Below are 13702 nucleotides of genomic sequence, written 5' to 3'. Positions count from 1 at the left end.
TTTACAGTTGTTCTTGTTAGAGAGTTTGAGTGTGGTATTACAAAAGACTGAATGAATAAAATGAATAATATAGTTCCTTGTTTCTTTGCTGTTACAGACCCTGCTGACATCTGGTTCTTTTCTTAGATGTGTGTGTTGCTTCTGGATCCATCTGGACCATCCTTCTTTCAAATAAATGTGAAGCAGTTTAGCTGCTGCTTCCTTGACTGCCTTACTAATGAATCTCTATTATCCTAGAAATCCATGTAGTGAATAGCTGTACTGTTCTACTTAAATAATTTTTCTCTTCTCCACCCTTTACCATCCTGTTTGAACACAAGTTGACTCTGTTTCTGCGCCAGAGTATTTTCTAGAAGCTTTCCCTATTTTTAATCTCATTTGTAATACTTAACTGTTATTTCATAAAGCCTACAGTATGTACAGACCTTTCTTATGTGGACCATATGAATTCAATTGTAGAGCACTTCCTCTGTCTCTAAACAAATCTTTGTGCTGCTATATAGCACTCTAGCAATCAGCTGGTCTTCTAGTGTTCTCAATCTCCTGGACCTTGCATGGGAGTGATTATGGCAAGAGCACTCTTACACTGCAGCTTTTCTTCATCCTTCTGAAGGAATGTAAAGGAGATAACACTGCTCTTCTTAATGGAGAATAATAGCTTATAGCACAGGTGCCTAGATCTTAGGCACTAATAACCTTCATTGAGATACTCTTGCAGCCAAAAAGGTCAATAAAGGAGACTTCAATTAGTTTTAGTTGCAGACAGAAGTGAGGCTTATTTTTAAAGCGCTGTGAAATTGTAATGTTATTCTGATACTTACTCTTGGGCTTGATGTTTCTTTAAGTAGGATATATGCGAGCTCTAAACCTGAACCTTTCAGTAAGATATTAAGGAAGACTACTTCTGAAAGGATTATTGCTAATAATGGTAGGAACATAAATTACACACCTCCCAAATGAATTTTATTTCCAGAAGTTTGCACTTCTGTTGCAGCAGTACCTTTATTTCTGGAATATACCCAGTTATTTTCTTGTCTTGATAGACTTTTGTAGCTATCAATTTGAGTGGAATGCTGTCCTAGCTGATAGAATGAAGATTTTAAATGTATGCTGAATTAATGAATCCTAAGAATTGGAAGCTGTGTGAAGTATTTTTTCTTATTTTTTTTCCTGAAATTACCAACTATGAGACACATCATGAGATAGACCTGATTTCTATAATGTAGAATAGATCTAGAAGTCTAATAGGAAGTCTGATTGTTTACAAAACGTGATGAAAGAATGAAAGTAAGAATGTTTATTTCAGTATTTAAATTTAATGCTTTGTGAGAGGCCAAAAACTAATGAGATCTAACTAAAATCTAGATGGATGAGTGAGGGAGAGGAGTACTCGGGCTTCAGTTTTCCCCTCAGGATATCATTGCCATTTTCTAGAAGTTCTGCCTATTAGCTTATCTTTTTCTACTTAACAATCTTCTTGGTGGTATTTTCTTTACTAATTTGGTAACAGTGTTTCTACTTAAATTTTCTTGAGCACATTTAAGGATGGTATTTTTAAACTTTTCATAGTTTACTGTGAAAACTCATAGGCAAAGCGTGGAGATGTAGCTTTTTGGATTTGCAGGAAGTTGTACATGGAAGGAGAATGCTTAGTACTCTATCATGATGATTGATGCTGAATTCATTCAATCTTTGAAGCTTTGAAACTGAGACTAATTTGAAATGCATAGATTTTATCTATTACCATTTTTTTTTTTTACCACCATTGAGGTGTCATGGAGAAAGCAAGGTGAGGTCAGTCTTTCATCTAGAATGGGAGATGACTGCCAAGAAAGCAGCTTTGGAGAAAAAGATTTGGGTTTTGTGATTGACAGGCTGAACAGAAATTAGCAGTGTGCCTTTACAGTAAAGTCATCCAGCTGTGTCCTGGGCAATACCACAGAATCACAGGATGGCTGAAGTTGGGTACACCTCTGGAGAACTGTGTCCATCCCTCTGTTCAACACAGGCCACCTAGGGACATGTTGCAAGAACCAAAGCCATAGTTCTGAGTATCTCAGAGGATGGAAACTTCACAGCCTCTGTAGACAACTAGACAACTTATTACTGTATTAGCAAGAGGGTGATGAACAGGTCAAGGGAACTTATTTTTCTCCCCTTGTCTGTAGTTCAGAGACTGATTCTGGAGCAAGGTATCCAGTTTTGGATTCTCCATGAAGAAAAATACTGACATATTAAATTAGGTCCAATGGAAAGCTACCAAGGTGTTTTCAAAGGCCAGGGAGGCTAGGCTTTGAGATATGAGTTCAGGTTTGAGAAGGCTAAAGGGAGTTGAGGGTGGTTAAATAGAAGGTGGGATTGGGCTGTTACAGAAATGCACAGTGGAAGGATGAGAGATGACAGACACTATTTTAAAACAAAGGATGTTTGATTAGATACAAGGAAATGCGGAGGTTTTTTTGTTTGTCATTTGTTTTTAATACATGAGGTTGAGGAAATACTTCAGAGAGGTTTTTTGTTTTTCAAAATGATTTTGGAATGCCTGTCCTTGGAGATGATTAACTTGACTGAACAAGACCTGAGCAACTAGCTCTGGACCTTCACTGAACAGGGCACTGCACTTGATCTCTGGAGATCTCTAGAAGTCCTTTCCTGTCTATGTGATTCTGTGCTGCTGAAGTGAGGAACAAAGCAGTGATGTTTATAATGAAATCAGGAAGTTTTGTGTTTTGTTTCTTCCCCTCTTCACTTAGTCAATAACAAAGATTTCACTATTCCTTGTTCTGTTACTCTCTCTACTAATAGAGTTTTTTTGTCTCATGACCATGAAATATTAACGACACTGATACGGCTTTGTTTTTCTTAGTTTTCTTTCTTTTCTAAACTCCCTTTTCCTTGTGAATGGCAAGAATTATTTAAGTTCAATTAGAAAGAAAAATACTCCATGGTAAGAGAATGAGAACGGGTGTACTGGTTCACATCAGGAATTGCGATGCCTGCAGGGCATGGAAGTGGGCATTCAGGGAAGAGCGAGAACACGACAAGTGTGCTGATGATGTTTTCTCCTGAACATCTGACTTTCAAGAAGAAAGGATCCTGTTTTCTCTTTTTAGTGAATCTTTTGAGTGCTTGTAGGACTCCCAGTAAACACACTCACAGTGTTAGCATCCATGACAGTAAGAAGTTATGATGTTGTTATGTGAAGAGCCATCCCCTTTTGTTTGTCTTTCTGTTGAAGTTAAGTGAATTTTTATCTTAAAAAAGACAACAAACAGTTGATCTGTAATACCCTTCAATATACTGCTCCTGGTACTGCAGATCTGTCTTGCTTCTGGGCCAGAAACATGCCTCAGGAATCTTCCTCTACCTTATGTGCTTATGTGATTCTCCTCAGCTTTAGTGAATCATCATCTTATTGGTTATTGCAGCTTCGAGAATACTTTCAGAGAAAGGGTTCTCAAATTCTCTCCTACAAGATGCAGTTAATGTTGCAGATTCTCAGAGGTGAAAGTCAACCTATTGTGATGAATGTGAGAGTACAAATGTAGTGGTACCTGAGAACCATGAGAAGTATGCGGGGAAGCCTTTGTGTAGGACTATTAAAATATATTTTCAGTGCAGCTATATAATGCTGATCAATTAACAGCTTCAGATGCACATGAATCTCTTTAACAGCATTGATCTACTTTTTTTTTGATTCATTTTAATATTCAGACATAGAAGTTTGGGGAATGCTGTCAATAGTAATAAAAATACATGAAGTTCAGCTTAAACAAGATGATGACAAGTCTTTGGAAGCAACTGCTTCCAAAGTAAGCATAGTAAGCAGTGAGCAGCTTAGCTTACTATAATCTCTTCTTTAAAGTATTTTTGTCTTGCCATCTTTCATAGTCTGATTTTTATTTCAGACTGAGAACTTGTGAAGGTTCCACTTAACTCTATATTGTTTTCTGGTTATATTCCTGAATTCTATCTGTTAAGCTGTATTATGATATTTCCACCGGGACTGCTAGATTTGTATTTCGTGTTGTTCTAGAAATACTAAGAGTATAGATGCACGTAGGTTTCCGACGGTTGTTTTTCAGTGAACTTTTTCAAAGAAGTGAAGTTCAATGTAAAGTGTGATCACCTGTATTCTCGCTGACATAACTTGAAGCATTCTTAATTTCTGGCTTTGCCTCTTCAGCATGCCAGAGGAGAAAAGCATGTATTGGCAGAATAGCTTCAATTCATAGGTCAGTGGCTGCATTTTGATCTTGGTACCTAGTATGAATTTTTCCAGTATTGTGGCTGATGGAATGATTATCAGGTACTGGGTATATTTTTAAAGACAAAAAATTAAAGCAAGATATGAAGGCAGAATACTGGAACTGTGTAAAATACTCTCCTATAGGTGAAAGCTTGATATCTTGGCACAGACTCCTTTTAGGAAAAAATCCACAGTAAAGGTTTCATTTAAGTGGCATGTGCAAATTTTGAAGTTGCTGTAGTATCTTGGAATTCTGTTGTTCTCTGCAAGGTGCTACACCCACTCTGTGGAAGAAGTGTCAGTAGAGTATTTTCTAATGCTCAATGAGGTGTCTGTCTGTTTGTCTGATATGACTCATCATAGTTTAAATTAGGAGTTCTCTGACGAAGGAAGGTGTTTAGACATGTCTTTATGGTGCATGAGATGCATGCTTCACTAATAGGTAAATAGTGCAAGTGGCAGGTCAGAATTACTGAGTTTTGTCTTCTTGCTTTACCACTGGTATTTCTGCTTGGTGGTATTTTTCTTTGCTTTTTATAGAGCATTTATTCCCTTCTCTGGGGAACTTCCTTGATTGACTACCGTATTGAGAAATGCCAGAATTCAGTGTATTGTGGGGTGCATGGAGTTGCAGTTCCTCGTTGGGTCAAATGAGGATCACAGCAACTCTGCAGCGTGTATTTTCTGTGTGGCAGACCAGAACTAAAAGACTTCAGAAGCTAGAAAAGTTCTCCAGTGAGTGCTTTTATTAAGCAGCTTCAACTAACTCATACTCAGTAATATTAAGGGTATTTGGGTGAAGAATAGAATGCTCTTTCCCCACGTTTATCACCATTATTTACATCGTGCGAAACTGCTATTTCTTGTCATGCAATCATTGTCCCACCAGCAAAGAGAGAGAAACTCTCGTTTCAAACTCTCTAACTCATCAGGACTCGTACTCTTCTGTCACAGATCACAGTTTGTAGGTGGTGGGTGGTTATTTTGTTATTTTTTCTGACTTTGTGTGTTTGTTTTTTGTTTTTACACAGAAATTTAATTTTAACCATTTTCCCTCCAGGAGGGAAAGACCCAACCGTAGTGCCAACTGCACTTGAGAAGATGACTGTGAGAGTCAGTTAATATAGGGAGGTTCTGATGGGGGAGAGAACTGCAGAAGTAAATAAGTTTTCCTCTGTGTTTGTTATACTAAAATGTAAAACTAAAAGCCAAACATAGTTTTAACTAATGAATTGTTTTGCTTTGTTTTATGTTTTAGAAATATGGCAAATTAACATCTTGTACTGGCTGCAGAGCTCAGTGCAGGTTTTTTGACATGACTCAGTTCATAGGACCTAATGGATATTTGGAGCCATACTGCTCAACTGCATGCATGAACACACACATACCAAAATATGCAGAATCACGAAGTAAGTGACAAGGATGATAGATTTTCATCACTGATAAGTGTAGACTGGCTTTGTTGTTATTTGAACAGCGGGAGTGGGTTATCTTGTTTTAGAATGATTCTGTGAAGATGCTTAGTGACTCTAGGTTTTAAATGTAGATTTTATAAAAAGATGGTGTTTTTTATGTTTTTAAGATGCTAGTATTTAACACTAGCAGAGGAACCCATGGAAGGTAATTCTCCTCACTGACCTTGTTGCATGATTTCTGGAACTCTTCAACAGTTTTAAGGCTTCTGGGTAGAAATAGGTCAAGAGACAATGTGTTTCTAGTCTGCCACAGGATGACAATGCAGCTACTATGCTTGTAAAGTAATATTTTCATGTCTTGGGGTTACTCTGTTTTATCTCCTCAAACAGTTGTTGATAAATTTTGTCTCTTGGTGAAGGATGGAAGTAGTTATGTGTATAGATATTCTTCAGAAAGATGTTTAACTTGGGTGAAAGAAATGGATAAGTAAGTTCAAAACTTGTGTTCTTCAATACACAAAGGAGACTTAATCTCGGTTCATCAGACTCTTAAGTTCACAATACTCTACTGGGTTTTGTAGAAGGTGGTACTGCTTCACGTTTAGTGCTCAGTTTTAATGGAAGAATTCAGAAAAAAAAAAAAACTCTCCAAGATTTTTTTGTGTGTTATGTGACTTAGAAACTCACTGGAAAACAGAAAATTAGCTTTTTACATTGAAAGGCTGGCCTGTAACCCAGTATTTCTTACATTACTATTTTGTATTAATTTTGTTTGTAAACTACGTTTTTCTTTTAGGTATGGAAATTATTTGCCACTTTTGTAAACGAAACTCTTTACCTCAGTATCAAGCCACAATGCCTGATGGAAAACTGTACAACTTTTGCAGTTCCAGTTGTGTAGCTAAATTTCAGGTTAGCTGTTGTATTAAGTATTTTCCTCCCTTAATATTTGTATACTCGTGTTTGTGTTAAGTATTTGCACACTAAACTAATTTGCTTTTATATACATGTTTATGACTTTTGATTAACATAGATGCTTATGGCTTGTAAGAATTTCTTTTGAAATTACTGTCTCATAATAACACTGGCTAATATCCTAAAAGGTGATAATGCATTTCTCCTTGATGCTATAAGAGAACTCAACCCATTACCACTGCCCACCTTATTTTTCCCACTTCAACCTCTATATGGAGCTGAGTTTTGCTATTGTACATTGATAATTAACACATTTCATCTTGTTTCTGCTAACCACAGTCACAAAAATATAAATAAATAAATATGTATATATATATATATATATATATATATACACACCTAACAAAGGTGTGTGACATCGGGAGTAGTGACTTTCTGAAATGGAAGGTAGGATCTAAGTCGTTAAACTTCCGTGGATGGAGCTAGCTGTTTAAATGATGTCCAGAAACCAGTGTTGCAAGCCTATTGGTAAGCACACTGTAAGAGGCTGTTGTGCTTTTTCAAAGTGTCCTATTTAAATATGATTTAAAGCATATGTAAAAATGCATTGTAATGATTAATCTCTAGGGTATCAGTGAACGTTTCAAAGACACTGTTTTAATCTTCTGTATGTAAAAACAATGTCTGGTGTGTGATTGATAATTGTTCAGCTTGTGAAGAGATGGTTACAGCCATACAGAGATTTCCCATTTGTCATTAAATTTTGGAGTTTTCTGCAAACCAATCTCTTAATTGTTTCCTTATCCTCCATCATGGAGCACTGTTCTTATATTCTTAGTATGTAAAGACAAATCAGTTATTCTTGCAAACTCATTCAACCTCTGTTTCATTCTTTGTGGTCTTACAATTGATTGCAGCCCAAAGAGCTCCCAGAATGAAAAGTTTGTGTTATTTGAATGAGAAAAATAAAGGTAGCAAATGGCAAATGCAGCCTGGGCCTTCTTAGATTTGCTGAGGAATCAGCATTTGGCAACATTATTGAATATAACTGCAAATCTCTTGATGCATTGTGGGTTCTTGATCTTACTGAGACCTTGGTAATGCTTCCGATGTGGTTTCAGCATTGTGTGTTGTCTCTCTAATGTTGTAGGGGTGTTTAGTTAGAACAGTCCATAAGTTCTCAGTAAGACCAAGGACAGAAAGATGGTCTAGCAGATTCTAACTTTTGATAGTTTCCATATGTCCAGTGTCTAGAAGAACAAAATGTATTTACCATTAGTTAAGAATTGATCATATGAGCTTCTTCTGTTCATTTAGTATTTAGGTGGAAAGGGAATTGCATAACGCATTGTGAGCTTTGGACATGTGTTCTCATGGGAAGTCCAATACCTAAGTTCCAGACACACTGGGGGCTGAATCTAAATTTAGTTTATTCCATTCAGTCACACTGAAATACTTTCTGCAGTGATCTTTTGAAAAAATAACTGATATATCATGATTCTCCATTGTTTATTAATGTGGATAACTTTTGTTTAACATTTCTGGTATTATATTAATCCATTTTTCTTACTATGGTACTTTTTCTATAGTCTTCCATCTGTTAGGAGTCATCCTCAAAGCAAAATAATTGCTGTTCAAGGTCTGTGCCTCCCTTCTGCAAAGAGTTTTAGTCCTTGTGGTTTACAGATGGATTGGAAAGTTTAAATTCCTAATTTTGGTTGCAGTGTTTTAGGGTTGGTTATTTTATCTTATGTGTAATCTTATGTTCCTAGCTAATTGTTGCTTTAATCTATTAAAATACTTGTAGATTCAGCCAAACTGCTTGTTGTGCAACTTATATCTGTATCTGTTTTTCCCTCCATGCAGACAGGTTGCAGTAGCATTCATTCCTGTAATAAAGAGCGTAAAGAAAGGGAAAATAGTCTGACTGATGTGATTGTTGTTAAGTAGTTGGCAGTAGAATAGTGTGACTGTATCTTGTTCTTCGTGCTCCTGTTGGAGGATGGTGTTGGAGAGCAAGGGCGGAACTGCTCCAAAGCTGTATTGTTTTAACCCAGTTTTGCTGTCAGTAACTTTACTGGGGGTCAGTTCAAGATCTTGTACAGATGTGGAGAAGATATGGAGTTAAGGAAGCATAACACTGCTAATTTATTCCTTGTGAACATGGAGGCTTAGTACAAATGTCTTACAAAAGTATAAATGCCTTGGAAGCAAGCTATCTTGTCAAAACTTAGGAAGTTTTCAGAAAATTCTTGCTAAAACTTTTCTTTTTCAGTTTGTGGATATATTTGAAGAACTGTAGAACCAGTATGTGTAAGAATTAAAAGTACTTCTTTGTGTGCATAAGTGTGTGTAGCTGGTTGCTCACTCGGTGTTTTCGTAGTTGGGTCGTGCTCTCTATTACCATCATGGTGATGGCTGCAAGTGCTCTTCCTTACACTCCTTACATCTCTTACTTTCTTTTACTCTCTCTTAAAAAAGAATTTGTTGAAGTGGAAGCATGTTGCTGATGCTTGGCATGCCTGTTATAGAAATAATGTTCCAAATCTGATTGTGATAAAAATAATTGAGCTCCGTGCTGAGCTTGGAAGGACCATGTATGTGAGGGTAAGGAGGATGTTTGGTTCCTTCCCTATTTAACTTCTAGTATCTAATTTTGTTTGTGTGCAGTCCTGATGGGGTGACCTTACGCTTCTGCATAAAAGATTCCTTGTATGTATTTGCTTCTCTTTCGTGTTAATGGACAGTTTGATTCTTTCAAAAGTTCTTCTACTTGAACTAGAGAAAGAAAATGACTGCAGTTAGACTGCCTACTATATCTTCTGCGTATATGCTTACATACATAAATGTTTCCATAGTTTAACTTTGCATTGCTATGAGCAAGAATAACCCTTCTATCACTTACTGCTGGGGTGACAGGGAGTGGCAGGGGCAGGCCAGAAGCTGTACTGCTGCACTGGTCTTCTCAGAACACTCCTGCACAGTGTCTGCCTAACCTTCAGTTGTGATCTGACATATTAGAACAGTTAATAGTGGTTGTATTGAAGCCCGAAAAGGACTGTACAGTGATTTTTAGTTTTGCTTGGCTCTTCCCATGCCCTTTCTGTTCAGGACAAGAATTTAAGATTGTATTCAGGGATGTACATACATACATAGATATGATTTCAAGTATGTATTTGATAAAGCATAACATCAACGAAGTCTTGCTGCTCGGGGATCTGTGAAAGATTTTAATGAAATTTTAATGAATTTACTATCTTGGTGATTCTGTGTGTGTAACAATGCTTCCAGGTAATTCCTAAAGATAGTCTCTGTTCCAAGTGTCTTCTAATTTAGGGGGAAGACAGGATGGTGAAAATTCTACATGCTTGCCATCTTGACTCATTAAAACACTATGCAGAAACAGTCTTAATTGTAAGCAGTGCCATAGGAACTTTATGGAGACATACTAAATCGCATCATGATTAACTCTTGGTTTAACAATTATTTTTGCTTGTTTAAGAACTGTTAGTGAGGTGAATTCAGTTCTTCACTGATTCCTTAAAAAAAAAAATCACATTTATGATTAAAAAACAAAACACAAAACAAACCAACGCACACTGTTTTAGTACCATACGTAATCACTCGGATTTTATCTACGTTATTAAGATATCTTACATTTATTCTTTAGACTGTTTAAAGAGTATTTAAAACATTCTAAAATATTTAAAACAGTCTAAAAATCTGTGATTCTCATATCTTCAGCTTTAGTTTTTTAGCTGCCAGTCCAGTCTCTAGACCAGTTAGGGCTTGAATTTTCACCGCAGTAAACAGTTGGGAAAATAAATAAAAGGAGATAGAGGTGCCACACATAAGAAAATAACAAAAATCAGTATTTTTTATGCTTTAGCCGCCTGGATAGGGCTTTGGGGTGCCATATTTAACAGTAACTACAGACATCAAAAATACATTTTCTTTTTTTTTTTTTGGTAAGCACTTACTGTATTTGATCTTCATTCCTTTCCTTCTCTTCAGTATTCTTGTACAGATTGTCACATCTACAAGTTCTTTAATGTTTCCTTCATTCATGAACTGGATACAGTAGGTATATTTGCTTTGTGATTTCTCTTTGTTTTCAATCAGAACTTACAGGGTTTTCATTGCAATTATGCAATCCACATGGCAGCCTGTGTTGAGAATGACGTTTGCTTTGTGAGGAAACCTGCAAAGGCACAAATACACAGGTTGGACCTTGACCTCAAAATGCCTTTGTGACTCCTGCATTAGTACAGCTCTTAAGCTACATAATTAGAGCAGCAAAAATCTAGTAAGCCTCCCTCAGCTGCAGGGAGGTTTGCTGGAGATATAGGGATAAATATGGCAATGCTGTATATGTGCATTAGACTGTGTTAAAGTTGCTGTGGAGCAGTGGACCATTGGGATACAGGTGATGTGCTTTCAGTGTCTGCAAACTCCTGATACAGAAGTAGCGCATCTGTTGTGCCTGTTGTCACTGCCAGGTAGCACTCAGCAGTATTGGCCTCTTTACATGAGAGTATGTGTCAATAACCACTCTTATTTGTCTTAGTGGAGATGAAGTTTTAGTAATGTGGCAGTTTGAAGCATAGTGTTCTGTTCATAGAAGTTTTTTCCTGTTTTCACTGGTATGAAGTGGAGAGGTAGTAACAAATGTGTATAGTGAGATCTTGTTTTTTAATAGATTTATCTTGTTGAGAATGGTATGGGAAAACTTGCAGAGAAGATGTGTATAAGAGGTTTGTACTCTGGATTTTTCAGGTGTACGTGATCACTGAAACCTTGTCTTCAGTGTTCCATGACTAATATGCTAGTGTTTGGTCGTTCTAGGGACATACAAAAGATTGTCTGGGAAGTATATGTAAGACCTGCTGGAAGACTACTAGTGCTATAGAACTCTCTACCTACTGTGATTGCTGCAGAAATGCACAAAGTGAATTATCAAGTTACAAAATTAAATTTGTATTCCTACATATGAAATCTATAATATTTCTCTCAATCTGAAAACCTATAATTCGTTCAGGGCCTGCCTATTTGAAGGATTCTGTCTTCCAGCCATGGTCATTGAAGCCGACTAGGAATATTCGCTAGTTCTCTCATATCTGAGTAGATGCGGATTTATCACTAAAAGCCTGTTACTTAAAAGTTATTATTTTTTTAAGTGATATAAGGGAAGGTAGTGATTATCTGCTTTAGTCTGGTTTGGATTTGAAAATATTTTTGTAGGCCTTTGTCTGAAATTCTTTGACCAAAATAAGGCAAGCATTTTGTGATTAACAGATGTTCAGTGTGGGGAGGGTGCGGTGGTTTTTTTCTTTGTGTTCTTTTTTTCCTCAAGTAACAGACAGTAGAAACATAAGATAAAAGAAATTGACCTAAAATGCAAGGATAAAGCAAGGGTAAAGGCTCAAGTGTGGAAAACTTAAGATGACGAGAAAAAGGAAGACTAACCTGCTGTGCTTTTGCCTAGAAATGCTGCTTTGCTTATCTATAAACTCCCAGATTTTCAAACAGTGTAGGCTTAATCAAAAAGTGCATTTTCAAAGTAACTTTAATTTTAGTGATGTATATGTTTTTGTTTTTCAGGCTCTCAGTGATCAGTCTTCAACAAATGGTCAGTTTGTGTCTCCTGGTGATATTCAGTTGAAATGCAATTATTGCAAGAGTTCTTTTTGTTCAAAGCCAGAAGTGCTAGAATGGGAGGTAAGGTTTTTTTCCCTATTATTTTTAGAATGGTGAAATGTTTACAAAAGTTTAAACCTGTAACTGCAATACAGTTTTTCTAGATAGCTATTTTTTAAAGCATGGAAACTTTTAGGTTAATAAAATATGTGGTTCTGTAGAATGTAATTCAGCTTTCGTCTGGATTACATGTTACATGAACAAATAATATGGATAACAAATAAAAACACATCTGTGGAATTTAAAGAAAAGTATAATTTTTCACCTTAGCCGAAAATTTGTAATCTACTTTTATCTTTGGTTATTGTAGTGAATAGCTGTGTGAATAGACTATTGTTATGCTGCTCTGTAAACGGAAGTATCAGAAGAGAATATGCCAAGAGTGACTGCCATATTTTTCTGTTTATCATTTTCATATAAATTGATGACTCTTTGTAGCAATTGAATAAGCATTGCTCATTTTTAGCATTAGAAGCCATATCTTAATTGTATGCTTTCATGTTTATTTACACAGCACATAAAAATTTGCAATTGCACTTACCAGATCTTAAAATTTCATGTTAACCCTCTTTGCGATGCTTTGTAATTCTGTGTTTAGAATAAAGTGTATCAGTTCTGCAGCAGAGCATGTTCTGATGATTATAAGAAACTGCACTGCATAGTTACGTACTGTGAATACTGTCAAGAGGAGAAAACACTGCATGAGACTGTGAATTTCTCTGGCATCAAAAGACCATTTTGTAGTGAAGGTATGTATGTATTTAAGTTGGGGTTCTTTTGGCTTGTATGTTTGCCTGGGCTATAGGTCATTGTAGTCTTATTGCAGTTGACCTACTGTACCGGTATTCAATGTTAAAAAGTATAAGTTACGAGCTTATTTTGTTGTACCTGAGGCTGAATCAGAAATTTTCATTATTATTAGTGTATGTATAGTGCCTTTTAATTAATCTGAGCTGCTTTTGTGGTCACCTGTTGAGTTTTTCAAGACTTAGAGCATGTTTTGAAATGTATGCAGCAGAGCCTATACCCACTCTGCCTACACAGAGTAAGACCAAGATTTCTGTTTGGTTAATATCTTCTAAATTTAATACAACAGTGGAAATTCTTTCTGCATTAATGTTAGAATTATTCTTTAAATAACTTTTCTATGATGCCTGTTGATGTGGGTTGAGAAGTAGCATTGTAATTTTCCTGACTAATTATATGGATTTTCTAAAAGAGAACAAACTATACAAAGACAAAACTACACAAATGGCATAGATTTTTTTTAAATTGCATCAAAATATTGTCTTAATAGAAACAGAAAATAGTCTTAGTTCACCAAAAGTAGGAAGGTTGTCCTTTGATAACTGGTATTTAATCCTGATCTTAAAACTTTAACTACACCTTGAGAAGATGTAGTAATTTTTTTTCAAGTAAATGGAAC

At 36.1% G+C, this 13702-nt stretch overlaps 1 protein-coding gene across 1 annotated transcript in view; it reads left to right on the top strand.

Moving 5' to 3' along the window:
* Positions 1-13702, top strand: part of ZMYM2 (zinc finger MYM-type containing 2) — a 94260-nt gene that overhangs the window by 43314 nt on the left and 37244 nt on the right. Inside the window, 4 exon segments of the mRNA XM_040649623.2 lie at positions 5508-5658; positions 6461-6576; positions 12181-12297; positions 12875-13025. Of these exon segments, the coding sequence (XP_040505557.1) occupies positions 5508-5658; positions 6461-6576; positions 12181-12297; positions 12875-13025 (535 nt within the window).

The sequence above is a fragment of the Gallus gallus genome, chromosome 1 (assembly GCF_016699485.2).
Source record: "Gallus gallus isolate bGalGal1 chromosome 1, bGalGal1.mat.broiler.GRCg7b, whole genome shotgun sequence".
Taxonomy (NCBI): domain Eukaryota; kingdom Metazoa; phylum Chordata; class Aves; order Galliformes; family Phasianidae; genus Gallus; species Gallus gallus.
This window is presented reverse-complemented; position numbering and strand designations above follow the sequence as displayed.